This window comes from Nomascus leucogenys, chromosome 2 (genome assembly GCF_006542625.1).
Source record: "Nomascus leucogenys isolate Asia chromosome 2, Asia_NLE_v1, whole genome shotgun sequence".
NCBI lineage: Eukaryota > Metazoa > Chordata > Mammalia > Primates > Hylobatidae > Nomascus > Nomascus leucogenys.
Genome location: NC_044382.1, coordinates 36,073,440 through 36,098,697, shown reverse-complemented (window position 1 = coordinate 36,098,697; position 25,258 = coordinate 36,073,440). Strand labels below are relative to the sequence as shown.

Genomic DNA, 25,258 nt, shown 5'->3' with positions numbered 1-25,258 from the left:
AGAGACATTCTACTCAGGTCTCTATTAGAACAGCCCCCACACGAGCATCTGCCCTAGGGTTATACCACTATAAGAAAGGTTAGGTACTTGGAAACTCATTCTTCTAGAGGTAGGAGGAAGACACATTTGCTCAGGAATGATCAATGACTTGGGGACAAAGAGAAGCTGCGAAAGGAGTTATTTCTGCCTTGTAGAGCTCAAAAGCATACGGTTCTATCTTGTGTGATTTGTTTAAATTTTTCGATTGGCTTTTAGAAACGCTCTTTCTGAAGGAAGTCTTAACGTGTGACTCTGTCACCTCAGTCTCTAATTATGCTGAAACTAGTGATCAAGGAATCGAAAATATCTCCTTGCCAGGCCATGCGGATCACATTTAGTCAGGGAGCATCTGTCTCATGCCTGGCCGAGGCAATTCTGTTTCTGAATAACCCTTGAAACTCAGAAGGGCTCTGGCAGTACCACTACTGGGCAGAAGAGGGCGACAGAACCACATTCAGGGAGTACATCCCTGCCCGGGACTCCTCTCACCTGCAGAATCCTAGTAAATAGAAGTTTTGCCTTTGTGAGGCACACTGGGCAATGCTGCCATTCCCATTCCACAGGTGAGGAAACTGAGTCTCAGCAAGATTAAACGATTTTTCTGAAAAGTATCTGGGAACAGTAGAGACACTTCAATTTCTAGTCAGGAAAGGACTGGAAGAGTCCCAGGGCTGGGGGGCTTGAAGCTTCTTTTGCAGAGTTTGCAAACAGAAAGAATGCATAATGGCAAGAACATTAATTGTCCAGGGCTGCTCCAGGTAGAAAGGGGCAGAGTAGGCTTGAACTCGAGCCTGCTGACTCTGCAGTGGAATATCCAGTTCCAATACTGACAGGTACAGGGATGGGCTTCTGGCCACCCACCCCACTTACTCTGATCTCTGTCCTCTTGGTCCTTGTTCTTAGTTCCAGAGTAAGCAAATAATAGGCCCACACAACAACTCCGAGCGTTGGCAGAGAGACCCTGAATCTAAGCCTGCATCTAGCCCCTTGGCTTTCCTGGGTGGCAGTACTGTTAAAAAGAGGAGTCTGGAAGGTCCTTAAATACAACCCTGTGTTACCATATGCTAGACTGATTATATGGAAAGCTTGATGATGATAACTGCAATATGAACCAACATGTGCTGTGCTGTTCCTCTGTGCCAGCCACTGTGTCAAGAACTCTTACTATATTATCTCATTTAACCCTCCCAAGAAACCTGTGAGGCAAGGAATATTAGTATTCTTTTTATACAAATGAGAAAAATGAGGGCAGCAAGGTGCAGTTGTCCAAGTTCACTTGGAAAATAATCTGGCATTCCTTGAATGCAGAAATCCTCACCTGCACTCCCCGGGCTACGTTGTGCTGCTTTCTAGGGGCTCCTGACATCTTAAGTCAGGTGGCCAAATCCACTGTGGATTCCAGAAGTTGTGCCAGCGTTACACACCCAGAGTGCAGTCTGTTGTGCTAATGATGGAATGACAACAGTGAAGCCATTTTCCATTGCTACAGAAATTCCAGTATCGGAGCCTTTTGTTACTCCAGAAGTCAAGGTTTCCAGAAGAGCTAGCTTAACCCCAAGGAACATATCACGAAGTTTGTCTTTCCTCTTGGGTTCTGAGGACCGGAGAGCATTCCCTACTTTTTCAGAAAATTGGTAAGACGTATTAGGAACACTTAAAACCCAGAGGAATTAAAGCTTGTTCCTTTGTGTTGTGTGGGGCAGATCACGTGAGCTGTGTATCATGCCTGACACAATGGACTACAATCTAAGTTTGCTAATTTGCAGTGAACATTGCTTATGTATGCTTTTTAACAAACTAGAGTCTTTTTTTGCCTCATTCTGACACCTGCTTTTCACTGAGTATAAGGCATTCAGCAAGCTCATTTGAAGATAAGCCATCAAAACAAAGCCCAAAAGAGCTAATCCTGCAGCTGCAAGCCCCAGCCTCAGCCTTCCTGCTCCTCATCTCAAGGGTCTGTGCGGTGGGTGGGGAGGAAGGAACAATGTCACCTCATGTGTAAACGCCAGCGTCCATCCCCATTACCCGTGCATCTGAGGGTAGAGCGTGAGCACCAGCAAAGTGGTCATTTGTGCTTAGAGCCTGCAACCTCTGGTGCATGGTCCATGAATAATTAAGACCACCTGATATATAAACCATCATGTCAAAGTGAGTATTTTGCATTGCATTTTAAAGCCAGTCCTACAGAAACTTCCTGCCTGCCTGTCTTCTTCTGGGTCTCCTGATTTTCCTTCTCTTGATTTGTGGCATGTTTGACTCTTGAGATTGCTGACCCTCTAAGCAGGGACTGGATCTGACTTTAGGCTTCTTTGTAACCTCTGATGCTGCAGTGGGACTCAGGGAATCTCAGATAACATCACGATAGGACCTGGACACCTAATATCAAACATGCACACCAATGCCAGAAGTACCAAAGCAGAAGGAAGAGATTTTGTTATACTTAGATAGTCAAGAAGATCCTTTTCTCCAGAGTCATACCTACATTTATCAACACCTCTGAGAACCGGGCTGCCAGGAAGTCCTGGAAGAGATATTCAGCATTTGGCGCTAGTTGCTCCTACTCTCCAGTTTCTGTAAGGTCTGGAGAATGAGTTTACCACTGCTGGTTACCACAGCCACATCTGCGTGATACACAGAGGGAAAGCTGCATAATTTATGATGTGTAAGACTACAATTATGAACTAGGATTTCACAAATCAAGCCCAGTGGAAACATAACCAGGAGAGTCAGTTGACTTGAAAAGGAGCCCACATCTCCGTGCAGGATTTACCGCCATGCCCGTCTGGTTCATCCCATCATGGAGCATGCAGGCCCCTGACTAGCCTTTGGGGCCAGATCTTTCACTAGTTACAGAAACCTGGGAAAACATACAGCGATTGAGCATGGCAGCCAGTTCTGTTGGGTCAGCAGAGAGTGCTTTAAAAAACTTGAAATAGAACACATTTGGGTAAGTGGTGGCCCCCACAACTCCCTATTTTCCAAACCCAGACATTTTACACATTTATGTGACTCCACCTCTGAATGTGTCATGCCTGAATAGAACCTTGGAGAAGCAAGTACCTGTGCTTAAGTATGCACCTTCCTCCCACCTTGACTACAGGAGATGTCAGAAAGGGAAGGGGGTGCCATAGAGATGGGCTTACTGTGCTGGTCGCTCCTGTCCCTTGTCCCATCCACTGTGCCATCCGGAAGGATCCTCAAGAAGTGGCCCCCGTTGCTACAGTAGAGGAGTTTGGGCTTCTTGTAATTCCCTGGAGGCAGATTAAACTTCTCGGTCAGGGCTGTGAAGGTGGTGATTTCCCCTTCGGCCATGGCTCAGCAGCTACTGCTTTTGGCGCTTTCAAGACTGTAAGAAATTGAACAAACCTGTGGTCGGTTCTTCCAGCAAAGGCACAAAATGCACTTTGAAGAGAGGAAGGACAGCTCCAGGGCACAGGGCTCCTGGGTAGTGAGTAAGCACAGCCTGCCCAGGTGATGCCCGCAGTCCGCGGGCCTGCGAGGTGGCTGGTGGTTAAGGAAGGATGGTCCCAGGCCTGGGAGGGGTTTCCAGGGCATTTTTCTCTCTTCCCAATTGGACACAGCTTTGGACCAAACTGTGCATTTTTTAGAACTTCAAATTTAATCATCTGACCATGGAGAAAAAAATCATGTTTTGGTCCCTCCTTCTGGTCCACACACGTCCTCAAATTAAACACCAAAGTTGCACTAAAATAACACCCAGGGTCTGGCTGAAACCCACAAAAGCTGAGAGGCCAGGACCAAGGTTCTGCCCTCCACCCTCACGCTGCGTTGATGAGGTACCGTGAAGCAGATAGCACAGATGGCCTGGATGTTCAGGACCTGCAGCTAAAGGCACAGGAGGCCTTTCAGGGACACAACAGGGAAAGCAAAGGGTTAGTAAGTTAAGGGAACCTTCTGGATTTGCTGGGGGAAACAGAACTGGAACCCGGGAAAAAGGTACAGAGTGGGAGTAAGTGGGGTTTTTAAAGGGCAAACACCATATCAAAGGAAATGTTATGAGACAGATCATTATGAAGGCTATGCCTGGTTCCTGCCCATTCCGCAGCTTTCCACATAGCTTCGTGTGACACAGAGAAGGTGGCTCTGTCCCTTGCATGCAGGCTGTTTTCATCCTAGCTATTTTCTAATGTGAGATAGAACACAGAAACCACCATATTATATATAATATACCTTTAACATTATATGTAGCCACTACATGCAAACTTATATTATTAATGTGAAAATGCATCACTTACACCTCAAAGGATTAAAAAACAAAACGAATGAGCATTAGAATTGGTTAAAACATATACTTGCCCCACCAATTTAGGAGAAGGAAGTGCTGGTGACTCTAAAAACTGAAAAGAAAGAGGCCAAAAAGAGACCAGGAAACTAACGTGTGAGCTGCACTTTTTTTTTTTTTTTTTTTTTTCTGAGACGGAGTCTCTGTAGCCCAGGCTGGAGTGCAGTGGCACGATCTTGGCTCACTGCAACCTTTGCCTCCCGGGTCCCAGTTCAAGCAATTCTCCTGCCTCAGCCTCCCAAGTAGCTGAGATTACAGGAATGCGCCACCACACCAGGCTAATTTTTATATTTTTAGTAGAGATGGGGTTTCACCATGTTGGCCAGGCTGGTCTTGAACTCATGACCTCGTGATCCGCCTGCCTCAGCCTCACAAAGTGCTGGGATTACAGGTGTGAGCCACCGCACCTGGCCTGGGAGCTGCACTTTGTAAGTGTGAGTAGTGAATGTGATCATCAATACATATTGATTACCAAGTGGTCTTAGAATAAAAATCATCCTCCTCATCATTAACGTATTTTGGGCTACAGGTTATCTCAAGTAATCTCACCATAATCCCTTGAAGTGGACACTAATATTATCCTCATTTTTAATAAAACCAAAGCTTAGAGATGTTCAGTGACCTGCCCAAGGGCAACAGCTAGTAAGCGGTGGAGCTGAACCGCAAAAGGAAGTCTGGGAACAGAAAGCCCCAATTTGCCTTTGATCACCATGAAAAGGTTTAGTGACTTTATTAACACTAGTCTTTTTATGAGGAGTGGGGTTTTTACCCATTGCCTGGCATGTACATCTGCCACCATAACTTGTCATTCATATATTTGTGACCCAAAGGTTGGCTGGTCTCCACCAGCAGCCTCTCCTTTTGTCCCTATGCCATCCGTGAAACAGGACTCCATGCATCTCCTCCTTCTCCAGGAGAAGCCCACCCCAACAGCTTCGTGAGCATCATGGAAGACCAGCAGCTAGCTACCCTGCCTTCCCTGCACTAACCATCCATCAGTGCCTGTAGCAGCCGTGTGGAGCTGCTCTCATAGGAGACGGTTCCATCATAAATCAAGACACCAATTACAATAATTTGTCCTTATGACTTTAAAATGAGGGCTCGTGTTGGAAGCCTCCATCTGTTTTCTCTGCTCCTGGCTTGTTAATGTTTCTGGTACATTTTTCCCACTCTGCCGCCACATGGGCCAGCCATTGTCCCTGGTTTCAGCTACTGTTGGAGGTGCCTCCAAGAACCCCAAAGAGAATTTCGCATATGCCATATAAACTATATTTAAGGTCAGATCGTCCCAAATGTCCCCTCTATCCCATATGGTGAAACTTCAATTAATTCTTTTCACGTAATACAGCAACAGACAGAAAATAAATATAATACTACATATATATAATTTTATTTATGTCAATTTCACAGAGAGGCTTGCAGAGTTTACGTTGCATAGTACAATCTCTCTCCATCGTCACTGTCTCTTCCAAACCTTTCTTTCTTATCCATAAGCCTCTAAATCCTTCTGTGCCCACCTCTGGCTCTCTTACTCTCTGTCCCTCTGTCTCTTCCTGTCTCTCCACTCACTCCTGTCTCCACCTACCCTCTCACTCTAACTCCTCACTCCACTCCCTTCTGGATCCACTTCTAATGTAAAGCAATTTAGCTCTTCCCAGTGTGGGTACCTTTACCCCTCACCTCTCTATTAGCACTCAACCATTACCAGATTCCCCTTCCTTAAAGTACAACTAAGAGATAATGATTTTTTTCTTTCATTGATTTTTTCCAAGCGCTTCCTAAGTTATGTACTTCATTTGGTACAGGAGACAATAATTATATACCAGTGGTTGCCACTTAACTGCACAAATAGTCATTTGTATTGTCAATCTTAGGTGGGCCAAATTTTGTTTCTCCTTGTCTCTGGACTTCCTCCAGTGTAGGTCCCCATTTGCCTCTGTGGGGCAATTTCATGTTAAGAATGGCCTTTCAGGCCAGGTGTGGTGGCTCATTCCTGCAATCCCAGCACTTTGGGAGGCCGAGGTGGGTGGATCACCTGAGGTCAAGCGTTCAAGACCAGTCTGGCCAACATGGCAAAAACCCATCCCTACTAAAAACACAAAAATTAGCCAGGTGTGGTGGTGCGTGCCTGTAGTCCCAGCTACTTGGGAGGCTGAGGCAGGAGAATGGCGTGAACCTGGAAGACGACAGTTGCAGTGAGCCAAGATTGCGCCGTTGCACCCCAGCCTGGGCGACAGAGCGAGACTCCGTCTCAAAAAAAAGAATGGCCTTTCTTCTAGATTCTGGACCATGTGTGTATGAGCCATGCAGCCCAGATTTCATCACTGTGGAGTTTTCACTGGCTAAATGACCTCGGCCAGAGCCCAGCAGGTCCTCAGGGGCTCCTCCCTCCTGACCACAGTGTACCTGCAGTTACACAAGGCCACACCTCTGCTCTCTGCCTGCTCCTCTCAGTGAGAGGGAGCGTCATGAGGGTGCCTATACTGATGTCAGATGGCTCCCCAAACCCTTCAGATCCACACCTGAAAACCTGAAGGAGACGTGTAGGGTCCTGAAAATAAGCCTGGAGTCAACATGAAACTGACAGACCATGGTAGCTGAGATTGATGACTCAGCTGAAACATACAAAAAATGAAATCCCTTTTTGTTGCTAAAGGAAACCCCAGGGGCATGAAAAGCCCTTATTTTAAGCTTTATTTGTAATTTGCCTATAGTTTGAGCAGTAGTTGGTCCAAAGTTCCTTGCCAATCCACTATTTGTTAAAGGATAGAAATAAAGGAAGTATATGGCGTGATAAAACCATAAGGCAGCAACATTAGCGGGCCCTTGGAGATTTACACAAATTGCTTTAATAAATGAATCCATTAACTAGGTGAAATCAGGCATTAAGTGTAATGGAATTTTGTAAGCTCTGCTTCTTGTTACTATTTTCTTTTCAGTGGCTGTCAGAGGAGGGGATTGTCTGTGTTGTGTTGGGAAATGGAGAAGATCAAGCCCAGCGAACTCCATGTCATCATTGTGCATGAAGCCCAGCCCTTTGAGATTTGGGGTACGGGTGAGATTTTAGGAAATCCAGATGATTTTTTTGATTTATCAGTGACACCTAGGTTAGAGGAACACCAAGCCTATTGGAACATCTGTGTTAAGGCTGACATACTTTGTCAGCTGTGGCCTCTGGAAGGGAATCTGAACTCTGACACACGAACAGGATGTGGATAGTAAGCAACCACTTTGGCTCTGGGAACCTGGGCGAGTCATTCACTCCTTCTGAGATGTTTCCTCTAATACTTCTCATCCTGCCTCTCGCACAGTTGTCTGAAGGATTAAATGGGTACAATATTCATATAGCACTTGAAAAATGGGATCTGACCTATAGGAGATAATAGTAACTGGTTATGTTGAACTAGTTGGAGCCTGGTGTGATCTAAGTCAGCTGTGATTAAATCCTTAATTTAAAATAATTTTTTAATTGGTTTGAAAATAGAAGTTTTTCCTTCCCATATTTGGCAGAAATGAGCTAAGCTCCTTCCCCTGTGATGTAAGCCACAAACATAGCAGAGAAGATGAAAGACGCAAAGGTAAGCTATGGTTATGTAAGAAAAAATCCTGGTCTGCATTTCAGATTCAGTTCTTCAGCTTATCAACAGTTAATATAGTGACAGTTACTATATAGTTATTATAGTTATTTGTGAAGCCCATTATTTCTAGGAGACATTTGTGCTCAGCTTGGCCCTGGAAACTAAGCTGGAAGGAAAGACTGTGATGTATTAAGAATCAAAGGAAGGCAAACACTGACATTTATTTTTTAGTTTTGTTTTTAATCCCTGTCACTGTGTAAGCAATGTGGAATACCCATGAAGGAGGATATTTTGCAAAGTGTATAAAGCCACTGAAGGTAGATGTGTAGACACACAGGTGCTAAGGTGATAATTGGATGTATCCTCAAACCCAGCATATACAAAACAGGCCTTAGCTTTGGTTCCAAATATGCTCTAAGTCCTTGCTCCCTGTGCCTATGAATGGCATCACCCAAAATCTTAACTGTTCCTTAGAGATATTAACTTTAAATTTTGCTAAGTCAAATATACATGTTAAATGTTAAAGGTAACTACTAAAAGAAAAGAAATAGAATGTATTTAGTCCAAGCAGCAACTGGTAGGGGTAAGGGGGATAAGGTGGAATAAATAAAACTGTGCTTATCTTCGTGACCAGCCTGACGAACATGGAGAAATCCTGTCTCTACTAAAAATACAAAATTAGCTGGGCATGGTGGCGCATACCTGTAATCCCAGCTACTCAGGAGGCTGAGGCAGGAGAATCGCTTGAACCTGGGAGGCAGAGGTTGCAGTGAGCTGAGATTGTGCCATTGCACTCCAGCCTGAGCAACGACAGCAAAACTCCGTCTCAAGAAAAACTAAAAAACAAAAGCAAAAAAACCCTGTGCTATTCCAAAATAATCTAGAAAAAGAAAAAAAGAAAATAAAGTAAAAACATTGCTCAAAATTAGGTGGCCAAAATAAATCCAAATATATGTATAATCACGATAAATGTAAATGTGCTAAATTTACTAGCTTTTTTTAAAAATCCATCTGCACTCTGATTACAAGAGACACATTTAAAACATAATGACATAGAAAAGTTAAAAGCAAAAGAATGAAAAATAGATACCAGACAAATGTTAACAAAAAAATTGAAAACTCGGCCAGGCGCGATGGCTCACACCTGTAATCCCAGCACTTTGGGAGGCCGAGGCGGGCAGATCACGAGGTAAGGAGATCGAGACCATCCTGGCTAACACGGTGAAACCCTGTCTCTACTAAAACTACAAAAAAATTAGCTGGGCGTGGTGGCGGGCACCTGTAGTCCCAGCTGCTGGGGAGGCTGAGGCAAGAGAATGGTATGAACCCAGGAGGCGGAGCTTGCAGTGAGCTGAGATCACGCCGCTGCACTCCAGCCTGGGTGACAGAGCAAGACTCCGTCTCAAAAAAGAAAAAAAAATTGAAAACTCGTGTGGCTATATTAATGTCAGATAAAGTAGGTCTAAGACAAAAAGAATGACTAAAGATAAAAGGGATTGCCACATAATAAGTGGATTAATTCAAAAGAAAGATGTACAAATTCCAAACATGTATATATCTAATGACATAGCCTCAAAATACATAAAACAAAAATTGACAAATATGTAAAGAGAAAATGACAACTCCACAATTATGGTGGGAGATTTTATAATACATTTTTGTCATAAATGATAGAGCAAACAGACACCAAATATTAATATGTGGAAGATTGAAATACACAACTAGTAAACTTAATTGATGAGTGTATAAAAGAACCTTGTACCCAACAATGAAGTGAACATCATTCTTATCAAGGACACGTGGAACATTTACAAAAATTGACCATGTACTGGGTCATAAGGCAAGACAACCCAAAGAGAAAAATTTGTTTCATTCAGACTATTCTTTGGGCAGAATAGAAATCACTCCCACCTGTTCAGTTGGTGACAATGCCCTTTCAGTTTTACCTTTTTAGTGTCTCCTAAAGCCATCCTCTTTTCTCCTCACTTCTGTTGCCTTAGCACAGACCCAGCACCTGTCTCACCTGGGCTGCTGCAGCAGGTCTCACCTTTCCAGCACTGCCTTCTTTCAATCCACTGTCAATTCTGCTGCTAGTGACCATTCTAACTCATCACTCCCCTGCTGTAGATCTTTGACTAGGTCATTGATTTCCCGTTGTCTTTCAAGATAAAACCCAGACTCCTGCCATGACCTGTGAGGCTCTCATCATTTGACCCCTTCTTAACCCTGTGACTTTTTCTCTTATTGGCCTCTTTTTAATAGTCCCCCTACACCCTCATACTCACCCAGGTCTTAGCCCAAACATTCTGCTGCTGCCAACAGTATTTTCTCTCTCTCTCTCTCTCTCTTTCTCCCTCCCTCCCTTCCTCCTTCCCTCCTTTCCTCCACCCTTTCACCATGGTCTGACTAAGTCACACTCACCCTTCAAAAATTTAGCTGGATATTTCGGATATTTCCTCCTTGAGCAAGCCTTATTTGGACACATCCCCCAACCCTAACCTCCCTACTCTTTCTTAAAATTCACACATACCAGTTTAGGTGGGTTCATTCCCCTGTGCTCTCCCAACAGCAGACAGCATTTCCTTTACTTCACTGCAGCGCTGGGTGTAATTCCCATCTATATCCCCCTGCCTAAACTCTTCAGTGACTTCCCATTGCTCCGGGACAAAAACAAAAGCCTTGCTGTGGCCTGCAGGACTCTGGGAGGTTCAGCCCTTACTCCCGCTCTGCCTCATTTCCCACCACGTCTCCCTCCAAACTTGCCTTCCATTTTCTGATTCGCCCCCACCCTAGGACCTTTGCCCATGCTGTTCCCTCTAGAGTGATGTTCCTCTCTTTCTCTCTACCCTACTCCCCTGGTTAACTCCTAATTTTTCTTCAAATCTTAGTTCAACTCTCAATTCCTCATGAAAGCCTTTCCTGTCTTCCCTGAACTGAGTCAGGTTCCTCCAGTTCTCATAGGACCATTTAACATTTCTTCACAGCTCTTACTACCAGTGTTTAATTACACGTTCACTCTTGTGATTATTTAATGTCTCTTTTCATGACTAGACTGTCAGCCCCATGATAGTACAAACCAATTGGTCTTGCTCACAATGGTATCCCAGTGCCTAGCAAAATGCCTGGCACCTAATGGGCATTTGATAAACATCTGTTGAATGAGCAAATGAATGTAATTTAACTACGTTTACTTGACTGACTCCTTCATTAGTCCCGAGACCCTGGGACAGAAACTATGCCTTTTCTTTCTATATCTAGCATTGAGCAAATACCCATGCATTATTAGTGTCCTGTGAATTCTTGTTGATTGAAGGGCCAATCCTTTCTCAGGAGCCTCTTGTGGAACATCTTATCAGACTACATAAGTAGCAAGTGATGTCCTGTAGGTATTGACAAAGAAGCTAAGCCAAGAGTCTAAATGTATTTTAATTGGGTTCGAATTAGGTCAGAATACCCTACCTTTGGTTAAAGGCAGGCTCAATCCCTGTCCTCATCTTGGAATAAATACTTCCTTATTTCTTTAAAGAAAATACTATGGAAATTAAGGATCTCAGAAAGGAAGTGATCAGCTCCTTTAGTCTCAAGTCTCAACTTATCTAACCAAGAAAAATATTTGTAGGGCCTGGAAAAAAAAATCCAGGTTTTTTTTATTTCTGCCACGGCGTGTTAGGCTGGCAGAGACCCACCTTCCACTCCCTGGTGAAGGAAAGTTTGCCGAAGAAAGGGAGGCAGTGTGTTCTTTGCTTTCTATTTCTTCTGCTCCACCCTCCATGATCTGTACTGGGTCTGAGGTAGGAGTGTAGCCATGGCTGACTGGCCTGGGCTAGCATCTCAGCCTGCTGCCCCCAAACCATTTCTGTTCCATGAGCTGAAATCTCATCTTCCGTGGTTGACATTAAACTGTGGACCTGACTATGGGATGGACTTGACAACAGTGTGCAGGAGACAGCTCCCACAAGCTCATGAAAGCCAATTATTAAATATTCAGGAATTTTACTATTATTAAATCCATTAATATCTTGAAATCAACCCTGGTGAGGGTATTTATATCATAGAAATTGGCAAATGCCAGGGCTTTTAAAATTCTCCTTTTTTTCCCCCTCTGATAGATGGTTGACCCAGCATACTGCTAAACTTGGGTTTGAATCCTGGTTGGACACTCGCTAGTAAATGACTCATTCTCACAGTGCTCCAGTTTCCTCATCTGCAAAATGGGGCTGCATACCAGTAGCTACTGAACAGAGTCACTGTAATCTCAGCACTTGAGAACTTGTAAGTGTTCGATAGATGTTAGCTTGACTATCATCAGCTGTGTACCCTTTTGTCACTTTTTTTTTTTTTTTTTGAGACAGAGTCTCGTTCTGTCGCCCAGGCTGGAGTGCAGTGGCGTGATCTCAGCTCACTGCAACCTCCATCTCCTGGGTTCAAGTGATTTCTCCAGCCTCAGCCTCCTGAGTAGCTGGGATTATAGGAACATGCTACCATGACCAACTAATTTTTGCATTCTTTTAGTAGAGATGGGGTTTCTACCATGTTGGCCAGGCTGGTCTCAAACTCCTGACCTCAGGTGATCCACCTGCCTCAGCCTCCCAGAGTGCCGGGATTACAGGCGTGAGCCACTGCGCCTGGCCCCTTTTGTCACTTTTACGAATCATCTGGTATTGATTTAGGATTGAACAAACTTGATTTTTCATATTTAGAAATATTTTGTGTCATTTCATTAAAATTTTTTTTTTTTTTTTTGAGATAGGGTCTTGCTCTGTCACCCAGGCTGGAGTGCAGAGTGCAGTGGTACACTTATGCTCACTGTAGCCTCAAATTCCTGGGCTCAAGTGATCTTTCCACCTCAGCCTCCCAAGTAGCTGGGATTACAGGCATAGGCCACTATGCCTGGCTAACTTTTTTTGTTTGATTGAGACGGAGTTTTGCTCTTGTTGCCCAGGCTGGAGTGCAATGGCACAATCTTGGCTCACTGCAAGCTCTGCCTTCTGGGTTCAAGCAATTCTCCTGCCTCAGCCTCCTGAGTAGCTGGGATTACAGGCACCCGCTACCACACTTGGCTAATTTTTGTATTTTTAGTAGAGATGTGGTTTCACCATGTTGGCCAGGCTGGTCTCGAACTCCGGACCTCACGTGATCCACCTGCCTCAGCCTCCCAGAGGGCTAAGATTACAGGCGTGAGCCGCCATGCCCGGCTGCCTGCCTAACTTTAATTTTTTCTTTTTGTAGAGCTGGGGTCTCACTGTGTTACCCAGGCTGGTCTTAAACTTCTAGGCTCAAGCAATCCTCCTACCTTGGCTTCACAATGTGCTGGGATTATGAGGCATCACGCCTGGCCCATTTAGTAGTATTTTAGGAGTGTTCGAAAAATACCATGTTCTAAGTGATAGGTTAGAACTTTCCATTGTCATTTATAAGCAATGATGCACTCCTCTCATTTGCTTAAGTGCTCAACAGGATGTGCTAGTGATGAATTTTCAGTATATTTCATGGATCTACATGTGTTATTGTTCAGGATGACAGAGAATGTGCTTCATAGTCTTTCTCTTCTGTTCTTTAATTTAGGATACTTTTAATTCTAAAGACTCCCCAAGTCACTGAGAATAAACTGTCCCCTGGTTTCTAGAATGAAATATTATTTGAGGGAGATCAAGATGTCACATACTCTAGAAGTCAACAACTTCTACTCAGTGCCTGCCGTGGGCAGAATGCTGCAGATGTCCTGGAAATTTAAAAAAGAAAAGAAAGAAAAAGAAAGACCTGAGATCCCTAATCCACAATTCTGAAATTCAAAAAGCTCTGAAAACTAGAAGTTCTTTCGTAATAGATTGTGGCAAAACCTGGCCCAAACTGTCCTGAGACTTAAACTCTATTTGTTCTGCTTTGTGTTAATAATACTTATATAATCTGGTACAATTACTAATGTGTTTGATTCTCGGGTGGTGTCCCAGACCCCACTGCAGTTGTTCTGTAATATACAATATATGCACCATACTACCTCGCTAAAATTACCGAAATTCTGGATTCTGAAACATATCTAGCCCAGGGCTTTTGAAATAAGGGATTATGGGTTGGTAGTAGAAATCAGTTGCTGCCTTTAAGGAGTTTACAATCTAGCCACACCAGACTCATCAAGCCATGTTTCAGATAAGAGGGACATAGATGCTTGCATCTAGTGTAACTGGCAGGAAGTGGGGGCTGTTATCTAATCCAGCTGTGTCACCAAACAGCTCAGTCCCAGCCCCAGCTTGCACACTTCTTAACGAAGAGAACTACAAGCAGACACACACACACACACACACACACACACACACACACACACACACACACACACAGATGTCCTGTAGTGTCCTTTATTTCTTTCCTTGATTCTGTATGTTTTTTCCCTGCAGTCTGGCTTATTCACCCACAAAACACTCCCCCTCGTAGAGCATCATTCAGTTGGAGGTCAGGAATTCTTTTAAGTGCTTAGAGAAAATAGCATCCACTCCAAAAGGAAAAACAGAGTGCTCCCTGGTGCAATGGCGTGCTCTGCTGGCCCCCATTCTGTGTGAACTTTAATGGTACACCATGGTCCAAACCATCCTGCCGGCCCTGGGCCATCCTGAAGACCTGCACACATCTTAAATGGAAATATCCTTCCTGCAGACGGACACATTAAAGCCCCAGGGCTTCACACCAAATGCAAAGTGATTCTGCAGGGGCTCTGGCAGCCCTTCGCCGCCTCCTTTAGCCTTCTCTTACTGATGTGTCTCCAAAAATCTTTTGAATCTGTTGTTGTGCAAGTTACAATTTCCAGAACCAGCCCAGCAAGGACATTCCTTTCTCGAAATCAGCCAACCTTCCAGCTTATAGGAAGATGATCTGTTGCCTGCGTCTTTTTTTTTTCTTCCCTTTTGACCTAGAAAATCTAGCTTCTCCAGACGCAGTCTTTTGAAGTATGTGTTTGTTATCTCTTTAGAAACGCGGAGGGCTTGCCCTACCATTTGTTACTCAATAGCCGACTCTGGACCTACCCGTAAATAATAAAATATGTCCACAAATAATAATATAATGACCCTTTTTGAACATTTACTGTATGCCAGATATGGTTCTAAGCACATTACATTAATTAATGCTCAAATTCTGTTAGGAAAGTATTTTTGTTTTTGTTTTTGTTTTTGGCTAGGAAGGAAATGAATAGAATAATATTCTCCGTGCAGTCACCTACCCTAGCCTGTTTTAATGCCCCAACGTTCCAAAGTTTAATTAACAGAAAAGGGAAGCTGTCCTCGACTGAACTCAAGGCATTGTCTGAGTTCCCCCATTTGGCAGCTAAGGAAGTGAGGCTCAGAAAGTTTATGTCATTTTTCTAAGGTCATACCACACTAAATATTAAAAGTAATGGCAAAAGCGCAATTACTTTTGCACCAACCTAAAACGTGTTGGAGCTGAGATCGGAAGGTAGGGTTTGCTGACTCCAGAGTCCACTATTTTCATTGCTGAATAAATGTGGATAAGAGAATAAAATGCCCCTTGAACTGAGTGACTCTTGAACTTCTCTATTCTTTTTACTCTACCAGCCCCTGGAACGTGTACAGCCCATTTGTTCATGTTCTAAAGGAGGTATCCGTTTTTATTGAATGGAACTTTGCAAGTTCCTCCCCTGATGGCCTGTCCTCTTCACCGGGGTGCAGCATCCCACCATCAGCACTTTCCTGATTGTCACTCCTGTGCCTTCTTTAGGCGACCCTGCAGCCTGTGAGACCATCTTGGCCCTTGTCAGGGCAGCCATTTGCCAATGCAGATGAAGGGTGGGGGAGAGGCCAGAGACTCCTTCAGACTGGGTTGGAAATGCCATGAAAATGGAAATTCTCACAACCTGAGAGTCATAGACCTGGATTTGGGTTTCTGCTGTGTCATTAAGTTCTTGCAAACCAGGCAAGTCATGTAAGCTTTCTGGTCCCCAGTTGTCTTCTCTGTAAAATGAAGCTGTTAAGAGCTCTGATCTCATCATGTTGCCATGAGAAAGGAATAGGACAAGGCCTAGGAGGGAGCTTGCATATAGTGAGTGCTAGGAAATGTCAGCTTTCATTATCCTTGTTAATACGAACCTGTGTTTAGTGGGTTGATTATCTGAACTTTGATAGCAGTTGGGGTTTCACGGAGCATTTGGGATGAATAAACAAGCATCTCTGGATAGCTGTTGTGTAGACACTATATGAGGTACTTCATAATCATTTTGTATTTGCTGTTCCGCTATCATATGGGCTAGATGAACACCTCTCTGTCTTCTCCAGCCAAGAGAAGTGTGATGCCGAGAGACTGGACAGCTTACCAAAGCAAATCTGTGGCTTAGTCAATAATAAAACCCTCAGTCCCGAAATACCAGTTTATAATGTCATCCCCATTTCCAAGGGGCCCAGCCTCCCTCAAAACATTAAAAAATAAAAAGGACAAAACTCACATTTCTGCTAGACAGACAATATCCAGGCATCTCTGGAAGAACAGTTAGCAATCCCAGCATGTGGGTTTGTGTATTAAGGTGCTTGGATATGAAGAAGGAATGTAAACCCCATGGAACTGGTTTCATATGTCAGACTCCATTCTGGATCTTGAAAGGGGGCCATGGAGGCCCCAGTATGCCCCGAGCACCACGCAGGAAGCAGGCAGGGGAGCAGGACCCAGGATATGCAAAGCGACCCAGTTGGTATCACAGCCAAAGGGCAGGAAGAAAACAGTCACTTGCCCCAGTGCTAGCCTTCAAGGGCCAAGTTTTTGCAGAGCCTACACTAGGACAATGTAAAACTTGTTTCTTTTTGCATTTTTTCTTTTTAAGGATGTGGTCTATTTTTAGAGGTTCCATATACTTGCCAACTCCCTTTGATCCCACATAAACAGTCCAAAAGGAACTGTTCTCCCATTTGTACTGTTTGCTCCCTGTTTCAGCACCACTGATGGCTCTCATGGTCCTGTGACCACATCATTAGTATTCTACACCTGGCTCCACTCACAACCCAGCTGTTGGCAGGCAAAGGAATCCTCCTTTATGGGAAGGAGATGGTGCAAGAGAACATCACCAAAGGCCTCAGGACATGACTGGTGTCTGATAAGGGGGGAAAGGGCTTGGAGGTGAGTTAAAATCTTGAATGCAAGAAGCTATACTAGGAGATGAGTCTGCCTTGGTATCTAGCATCTTCAGGAAGGTGCACATTGCAGTGAAGATGTCATTTATCAGGGCTGGGCATGGTGGCTCACACCTGTAATCCCAGCACGTTGAGGGGCCGAGGCAGGCAGATCACGAAGTCGGGAGTTTGAGACCAGCCTGACCAACATGATGAAACTCCGTCTCTACTAAAAATACAAAAAATTAGCCGGGCGTGATGGCACGTGTCTGTAATCCCAGCTACTTGGGAGGCTGAGGTAAGAGAATCACTTGAACCCAGGAGGCAGAGGTTGCAGTGAGCCGAGATCGCACCACTGTACTCCAACCTGGGTGAAAGAGCAAGACTCCGTCTCAAAATCATGAGGCTAGAGATAGTTGCCAATAACTATGTCAGTAAACTCATCTGTCAAATATGGCCTCTCATGGGAGTTTTCTTTAACTTTGGCAGGTAGCTTAAAACATGGTTTGCTTTTATCCCTTCAACTCCTCATGGTTTCTCTCCTTGTTTCTTTTTTTCTAACTGACCTTTCAAAGCCATTTATATCCTTCATGTCCACTGCCCCCTGTCATGTTTAGAGATTAAAGAATCACTATGTTGGGTGGAGTTGTTTGAAAAATGGAGAATTTTGAATTTATTGGCCTTTGAAAGCAGATTAGGCAACAAGAAGTAAGGAGGAATGTCAGAGTGACTTCTCCTTGCTTCTCGGAGCTGCCATCTTTTCGCACATAATTCCTCTTCACATTCAAGATCCTGCATTCCTTGGCTCCTTCTCGGCGTTGTCAGGTTCAGTGGGCTCTTATGAAGTTTGATAAATCTAGATGTTTAGATAGGCCTCTGGGGTGGGGCAGACAGAAGGCAGAACTTTTCCTAGTGTTTCACGATCTTGTACTCTTGAACCCTCAGTGGTGAGAGCAACTTTTCTATAGATCTGTTCAAAACTTTCCAGTTACTAGATTGTAAAATTTTATACAATGTAGGAAGTTTGATAGGCTTGATTTGCAGAAATTATCTTTCTGTGTGTAACAGGTTCTTGCTGTGTTCCCCAGCTTTTATTTAGTGCAGTGGCACGAATACAGCTCACTGCAGCCTCAAACTCCTGGGCTCAAGCGATCCTCTTGCCTCAGCCTCCTGAGTAGCTTGGACTATAGGCACGTACCACCACGACCAGCTAATTTAAAAATATATACATTTTTAGTAGAGACAAGGTCTTGCTATGTTGACCAGGCTGGTCTTGAACTCCTGGGCTTAAGCAGTCCTTCCACCTTGGCCTTCCAAACTTCAGGGATTATAGGCATGAGCCACTGCGTTGGGCTGCAAAAATTTTCATTAACACATAGCATTTCCAGGCAGAGCATTTGCCTCTGAATCCAATTGCACTAGGCCCAGCCTATCTAAGGAAGCCCTCCTGACTTCCTTGTCCTCTATCTCAGACCAAAATGTGTTTCTTTCATGACAATTATGATAATTTAGGATTGTGTTTACTTTTTTGTTTACTTGTTATTGTCTGTCTCACTCCACACAACTGTACATGCATGCACACTAATGTAAGCCTTGTAGGGGCCCATTTCAAGTTTGTTTTGCTCACATTATCACTGTTACTCATCCTGTCTTTATTATTATTATTTAATATTTTGTTAATCACAGATATTTTTGCATTAAATTGGATTTTTGAAAAATACTGCATAAAATATGATATTATATATACATACATATATATATATATATATATTTTTTTTTTTTTTTTTTTTTTGAGATGGAGTCTCGCTCTGTTGGCCAGGCTGGAGTGCAGTGGTATGATCTCGGCTCACTGTAAGCCCCGCCTGCCGGGTTCAAGTGATTCTCCTGCCTCAGCCTCCCGAGTAGCTGGGATTACAGTCGCCCGCCACCACGCCTGGCTAATTTTTTGTATTTTTAGTAGAGACGGGGTCTCACCATGTTAGCCAGGATGGTCTCGATCTCCTGACCTTGTGATCCACCCACCTCAGCCTCCCAAAGTGCTGGGATTACAGGCGTGAGCCACCGTGCCTGGTCTAAAATATGATTTATCTTGAGTGCTTGAGTACATTTTTACCCAAAGCAAGTGCCTCCCGCACCTCACCCTAGTCCCAGCTGTGTTAGCTGGCTGACTTCTCTGAGGTCTGCCAATCGAGCCCTTGGACTGCCGTGAGGGGTTATCACATTTAAGTACTTATTACCAACCCCACTGTCCACAGTGGGTCCAATTCACCAGCAGCTCCTATCTTACCTTCTGAAATAGCCCCAGCTTTTGTTCTTGGCCCCCTCCCATCACTTTTACACACAGAGCCAGAGAGATCTTTTAAAGATTATATCAGATTGGCTACTCCCTAGCTTAAAACCTGTCATGACTTTCCATTTCCATAAAGTAAAATCCAAACCCTTACCATGGCCTATGAGACCCTGTATGGTCTGGCCTCACCTACGGCTCCTCCTTCCCTTTGCCCCTCTATTCTAGCCACTGCATGTACCCTCGGGTCCTTGAGCCCACTATGGTCTTCTCCATATGGCTGCCTTCCTACAAATTGGTCCCTCTGCAGCAGTGCCCTTCCGTAACAGTTTCCCATGGGCTGCCTCCCATGCCCCTTTCAGAGGGCAGCTAAAGTACCACCTCCTCAGAGGTCTTCCCTGGTCTCCCCAACTAAGGTAAGTTCCTTCTCTACCTCCATGATTCTCTTTTGCAGCCTCTTGTTCTCTTTCTTCCAACATTCACCATCATCTGTAATTAATTACATATCCATCCATGCGTTTCCTTGTTTGACATCTTTTTCCCACGCTGGACTGTAAGCTGCTGGAGGACAGAAGCCATGTTTATTCAACACCTTCTGCCCAGCCCTCAGATGATGGCCAGCACAGAGGAATTGCTCAGATATTTATTGAGTAAATGAGGGAGGGAGGGAACAAATGAACAGACAAATTTTCAGCTTGTAGAATCTTGACCTAAGAACTCTGCTACACACAAAGGGACTTCAATGTCTCATTCTGCTCTTTGTTGTAATGAACTTTGCTCTTCTAAAGCAAGTGTTTTTCCCCTAGATTATTTTTATAGAAAAAAGTGAAGCAAATATAGAGATAATTATTGATTCTCGCTCATCAAGTCCCTGTTCCCTATCACCAACATCCTCCTGAGAGCCTGCTGCAGAATTCCTGGGAACCACAGGAAATACGTCCACTAACCACTTGAAAAACACTTATAAAAATAGACCGGACTTGACCTTCTTCCTGTGGAAGGGCCTCTTTCCTCAGGGCAAACATTGCAAAGAAATTTTATCTCTTCTTAGGAACTTCTCTTTCCAATCACTTTCCCAGCAGGATTTATCTGGACATTCTCAGAATCCTGTTCCGAAATTATTTCCCCACTGGGTGGGCCATCACTTGAGCAAACTGCTTATGTATTATTTCCATGCTATTGTTTTTATATTAAAATGATAAGATAGAAATCAAGACCTGGGGGAACTATTGGGATATTTCAGTGCACAGACGTTCCAGTAGGGGTAGCTTTATCCTCACCCGGGGTTAACACCCGTTGCCTCAGACTTCAATACAGGTGCGCTGCCTTCCTTACTTTGATCATTATCCTCTCAACTCATTCCTTGCTTTTAAATTTTATTTAAATTAGCTAATTTTTTTTTTTCGAGACGGAGTCTTGCTCTGTTGCCCAGGCTGGCATGCAGGGGCACAATCTCGGCTCACTGCAATCTCCGCCTCCCGGGTTCATGTGATTCTCCTGCCTCAGCCTCCCCATTAGCTGGGACTACAGGCGTGTGCCACCACGCCCGGCTAATTTTATTGTATTTTTAGTAGAGATGGGGTTTCGCCATGTTGGCTGGTCTTGAACTCCCGACCTCAGGTGATCCACCCGCCTTGGCCCCCCAAAGTGCTGTGATTACAAGCGCGAGCCACCGCACCCGGCCTAATTTTCTTATTTAAAGCAAGCTTTATCTCCCTGGTATAACCGCAAAAATTTCCTATAAATAGAAGGCAGTGATAAAGATCAATAAAATGAAGCACAGCAATGGCATTGACTTCTGCTTAGATGCTGCCTCCTGTCTGCTGAGCTCTTTTGGTTATAAAGAGAGAAGAGCAGTTCTTCTAGGGAAGTTGAAAACATAATTGTCCCAAGCCAAGGTTTTCTCCTTGAATAACCAAAATGACAAAGGAGACTTAAAGATGGGGGCTTCCTTTCTCTCTGCAGTGTTGTTCAAAGATACTTCTCAGTACCACTCAGAATTTATCTTATCAACAGGAGCACATGTACCATACTTTTGGGAAACAAAGAAATAATATTTAAGGTCTGTTCCTTTAGTGTTATATCAATTCAACAAAGCAGGGGACATCAGTCCACTTACAAACCCTTAACTATAAGGGAGTGATATAAAAATTAGAAAATACAGTTAAACAATAAAAAGTTTTAAAAGATTGTCCATGATCATATCTGCCAGAGATACCTTCTGTTAACTTTTTTGTTCATAGAGATGTAAGCATCTTACAGAGCAGAATCATATATATAGAGAGAACTGTTTTATAACCTGCTCTTTTATGATCTGACTTTACTCAATACATTAGGAATTTCCCCCTCATTAATAAACAGAAACCTACACCTTCATTTGTAATGGTTGCGTAGGAGTCCACGATAGGAACATGCAAAACTGTGTCAACTAACCTTTTATTGTTGGACATTTAGGTTGTTTACTTTTTTTTTCTTTTAGACGGAGTCTTGCTCTGTCGCCAGGCTGGAGTACAGTGGCACAATCTCGGCTCACTGAAACCTCCACCTCCCGAGTTCAAGTGATTCTCCTGCCTCAGCCTCCTGAGTAGCTGGGACTACAGGCACCTGCCACCACACCTGGCTAATTTTTTGTATTTTTAGTAGAGACAGGGTTTTACCATCTTGGCCAGGAAGGTCTCAATCTCTTGACCTCGTGATCCACCTGCCTCAGCCTCCCAAAGTACTGGGATAGGTTGTTTACTCTTTATTATAAGCAAAACTGCTGTAGTCATCTTTGCCAACTATCCCATTACTTCCTTGGGAAGAATTTATGGAAATGGAATTACTGGGGGAAAGCACATGCATTTTATTAAGGTTTTTACTCAGACATTTCTGAACGTGTGTACGTTTTACAGGCTTGAGTTCCATTTTTACTCCTTGACTTCTCTCTACTTCCTTTCTGATGTATATGTCTACTCTTTAAGGTAGAAGAGAAATTAATGTGAAAGTTTTAGATCTGCTGACTTTGGTGTCAAAATCCCTTTGTAATAGAAGAGGCTTGCTTCCTTTGCCTAAACTTCCCCTGAAGACATACAGTAGCATTCATGGAATTTCCCTGCACCCATTTTTGTGCATGTGCCCTACCTGAGGGACGCTCTTCCAGCCTGTGACTCTTGCCGGAGTCCAGCGTGCCCCAGGCTCATGGGGAGCAGAATGCCCACTGCAGCATTGGCTGAAAGCAGCTTTGGACTTGCCTTTTGCCTTTGACTCTCTGGGGCCCAATTTACTGCTTTGCTATACCACCATCAGAGGTGTCTCAGCTCCGACCTCTGTTCGAAGCTCATCCCCTGACTTCTGACCTCTCCTCCACTCCTGGCATCTGTTCAAAGTCCAGCTCCTCCATGAATCTCCAGGCACCTAATGACTCTCTCGAATCAAGACCTCCCTCGGCCAGGCGCAGTGGCTCACGCCTGTAATCCAAGCACTTTGGGAGGCCGAGGCGAGCGGATCACCAGGTCAGGAGATGGAGACCATCCTGGCTAACACAGTGAAACCCCGTCTCTACTAAAAACACAAAAGAATTAGCCGGGCATGATGGCGGGCGCCTGTAGTTCCAGATACTCGGGAGGCTGAGGCAGGAGAATTGCGTGAACCCGGGAGGCGGAGCTTGCAGTGAGCCGAAATCGCTCCACTGCACTCCAGCCTGGGCGACAGAGCGAGACTCCATCTCAAAAAAAAAAAAAAAAAAGAATTCCCTCTAGTGAAATCACCTCTAAAGTTTTATGTGTGTTCCTTTTATCCACTGTGACCACATCTCCCACTTATTAAATGCAGGGCTTTTGTGCCTGGCACAGAGCATAGTGTATTGAAGTAATACTTGCTGAAATAAGAATCCAGTCAGTCTCCCAGATTGAAGTGAGGCTTAGCACAGCCAAGTTAAAAATGGCAGACGGTTGTGAATTCTTGCTCACTTAGCATTCCAGACGGTATCCTTGTATTTAAAATAAGAGACAGCCTAGATTCAGGGTAAGAACCATGGCTGGAATTCAGACTCCTTGCCACTGAGCAGATGTGTGACTATAGGCCAGTTGCTAGCCTCTCTGAGTCTGGTTCCTCATCTGAATAGTACTTACTCATAGAGTTGCAAAGATCAAATTCTATAATAACATGTAGAGGGAATAGTGCAGTACGCAGCATGTGATAAGCTCACCACAAATAGTATTATTAATGGCTTTCATCCTTTGGGAGTTCACGAAATAATGAAGCCTCCCTCCTCAGTTTGGACTGCAGAGCTCCTGGCTCCTGCACTTTTGTGGATAATGGGACTCTTTGACTTCTCTAAAAATCTGCTGACTCTGCCCTTCCATGGAGGAGGGAAAATAGTTGCTTTGATTATTGCTTTTTTTTCTTTTCTTTTTTTTCCACGACTCCTTGTAACAAAGAATAACAAATAGTCAGTCTGAGTAATTAGCTAGAACAGGGTAAGTCTCACCAGATGTCCCCAGGTCGATTGCTCGTTGTTGCACAAAGCTGTATAATTTGGAGTTCTTCTTTTGATTTTTTTGTACCTTTTCCACTTAATTTAAGTATCAGAAAGGCAGGGGCTGAATGTCTTAAGGGAGACTTACACTATAATGGTTGAGACTAGGCTCCAGAGTCCAGGAGACCTGGCTCCCCCTGTGGCTCTGCGCTAACTTGCTGAGTGGCTTTGGGTAAGTCACTCCACTCCCCTGTGCCTCAGTTTTCTTCAGTTTTCTTGTCCACAGAATGGGGATGATAATAGTACCTCGCAGGGTATTGGGGAGGACTAAATGAGATAATGAGTGTAAAACACCTGGCACATACTTAGGTCTCAGTAAATGTGAGTTACCATCATCTTCATCTTGCTCAAATCCACTGACATCATCACCTTTCTATTGTACCTGGCACAGGCTCTTCCCTATGGGAGCAGCTCAGTCAGTGTCGACTTAAGTGAATAAAATGAATAGAATATGCCGCCCGCCCCTTCCACAGAAGGTGAAATCAACAATCTTCATTTTTCTGCATATCCGAAGTCAAGCTTACGGTGCTTTATTTTAAATGAGGTTTGCAGCGCCTGACGCTGGAATTCCCAGTTACAGACCTGAGCTTCTTACCCAAGCTGCATCTTGTGTTACAAGGCACAGGACATACCATGGCACTCCCACCCTGAGCTTTCTTTCCTAAAGTAGGGCCCACCTGCATGGGAATCACATAGGTTCCCCCGACAAAGGGTTCTGATTTGCTGGGCTGAGTTGGGGCTGGCACCCACATGTTCAACAAGACTCCACAGAGGATTCTGATGTGAGACTCCCTAGTCTGGGTGATATTTTTTCTACATCAAGATAGAGGAAAGCAGTGCAGCCTAGAAAGGAAGGGAAGGCTTGATTATTTTTCTCTTTTTAGCAAAGCCACTGAAATATCTCCAAATCTACTCTTGTTTTATTTAAAAGCAGTGGTCCTGGGGACACTGCCCATTTTGATATGTTTATTTTTTTCTATTTCTTTCCATTACTCGTATTTCCTTTATTGAATTATTGTTTGTTGCTGCTGGGGGGAAGAAAATAAAATAGAGGGCGAGGCAACATAAGTGAAGACACCCCCTACTTCTTGCTCTGTTTTGCTGTGTGAGGCTGGGGCCGGATTTTCTGCTTCTGCAGTGAGACGAGAGGCACGGGCCACTAGCAGGCACACCAATGCATCTTCACCTTATCTGATTTGCTCCACAGTTCTGCTTTGCTGATCATGATGGTGCCTGGTGGAAAGGCCCAGCTTTCTCTGAACTGAGCCAGAAACCGGATCTCAAAAACTGGGACCTAATCACAACACACAAGCCCATAATATGATGACATCAGGCCTTTAGGGTGAGGAAGGGAGGTGGCTCAGGATTACCATGAGGTCCTGTTACATTTCAGTTTGTCTCTGCCTCTTATTTTATTTGGTAAAGTTG

At 44.2% G+C, this 25,258-nt stretch overlaps 1 protein-coding gene and 1 non-coding gene across 2 annotated transcripts in view; both read right to left on the bottom strand.

Annotated features, from left to right (window-relative positions):
* The window catches only part of FGF1 (fibroblast growth factor 1), a 96,646-nt gene that overhangs the window by 18,612 nt on the left and 52,776 nt on the right, over positions 1 to 25,258 (bottom strand). The window contains 1 exon segment of the mRNA XM_003266554.3: positions 3,183 to 3,385. Coding sequence (XP_003266602.2) covers positions 3,183 to 3,385 — 203 coding nt within the window.
* Positions 15,076 to 15,212, bottom strand: LOC115831893. The gene has a single exon (XR_004027390.1). It is a non-coding gene; the product is annotated as a small nucleolar RNA SNORA36 family (small nucleolar RNA).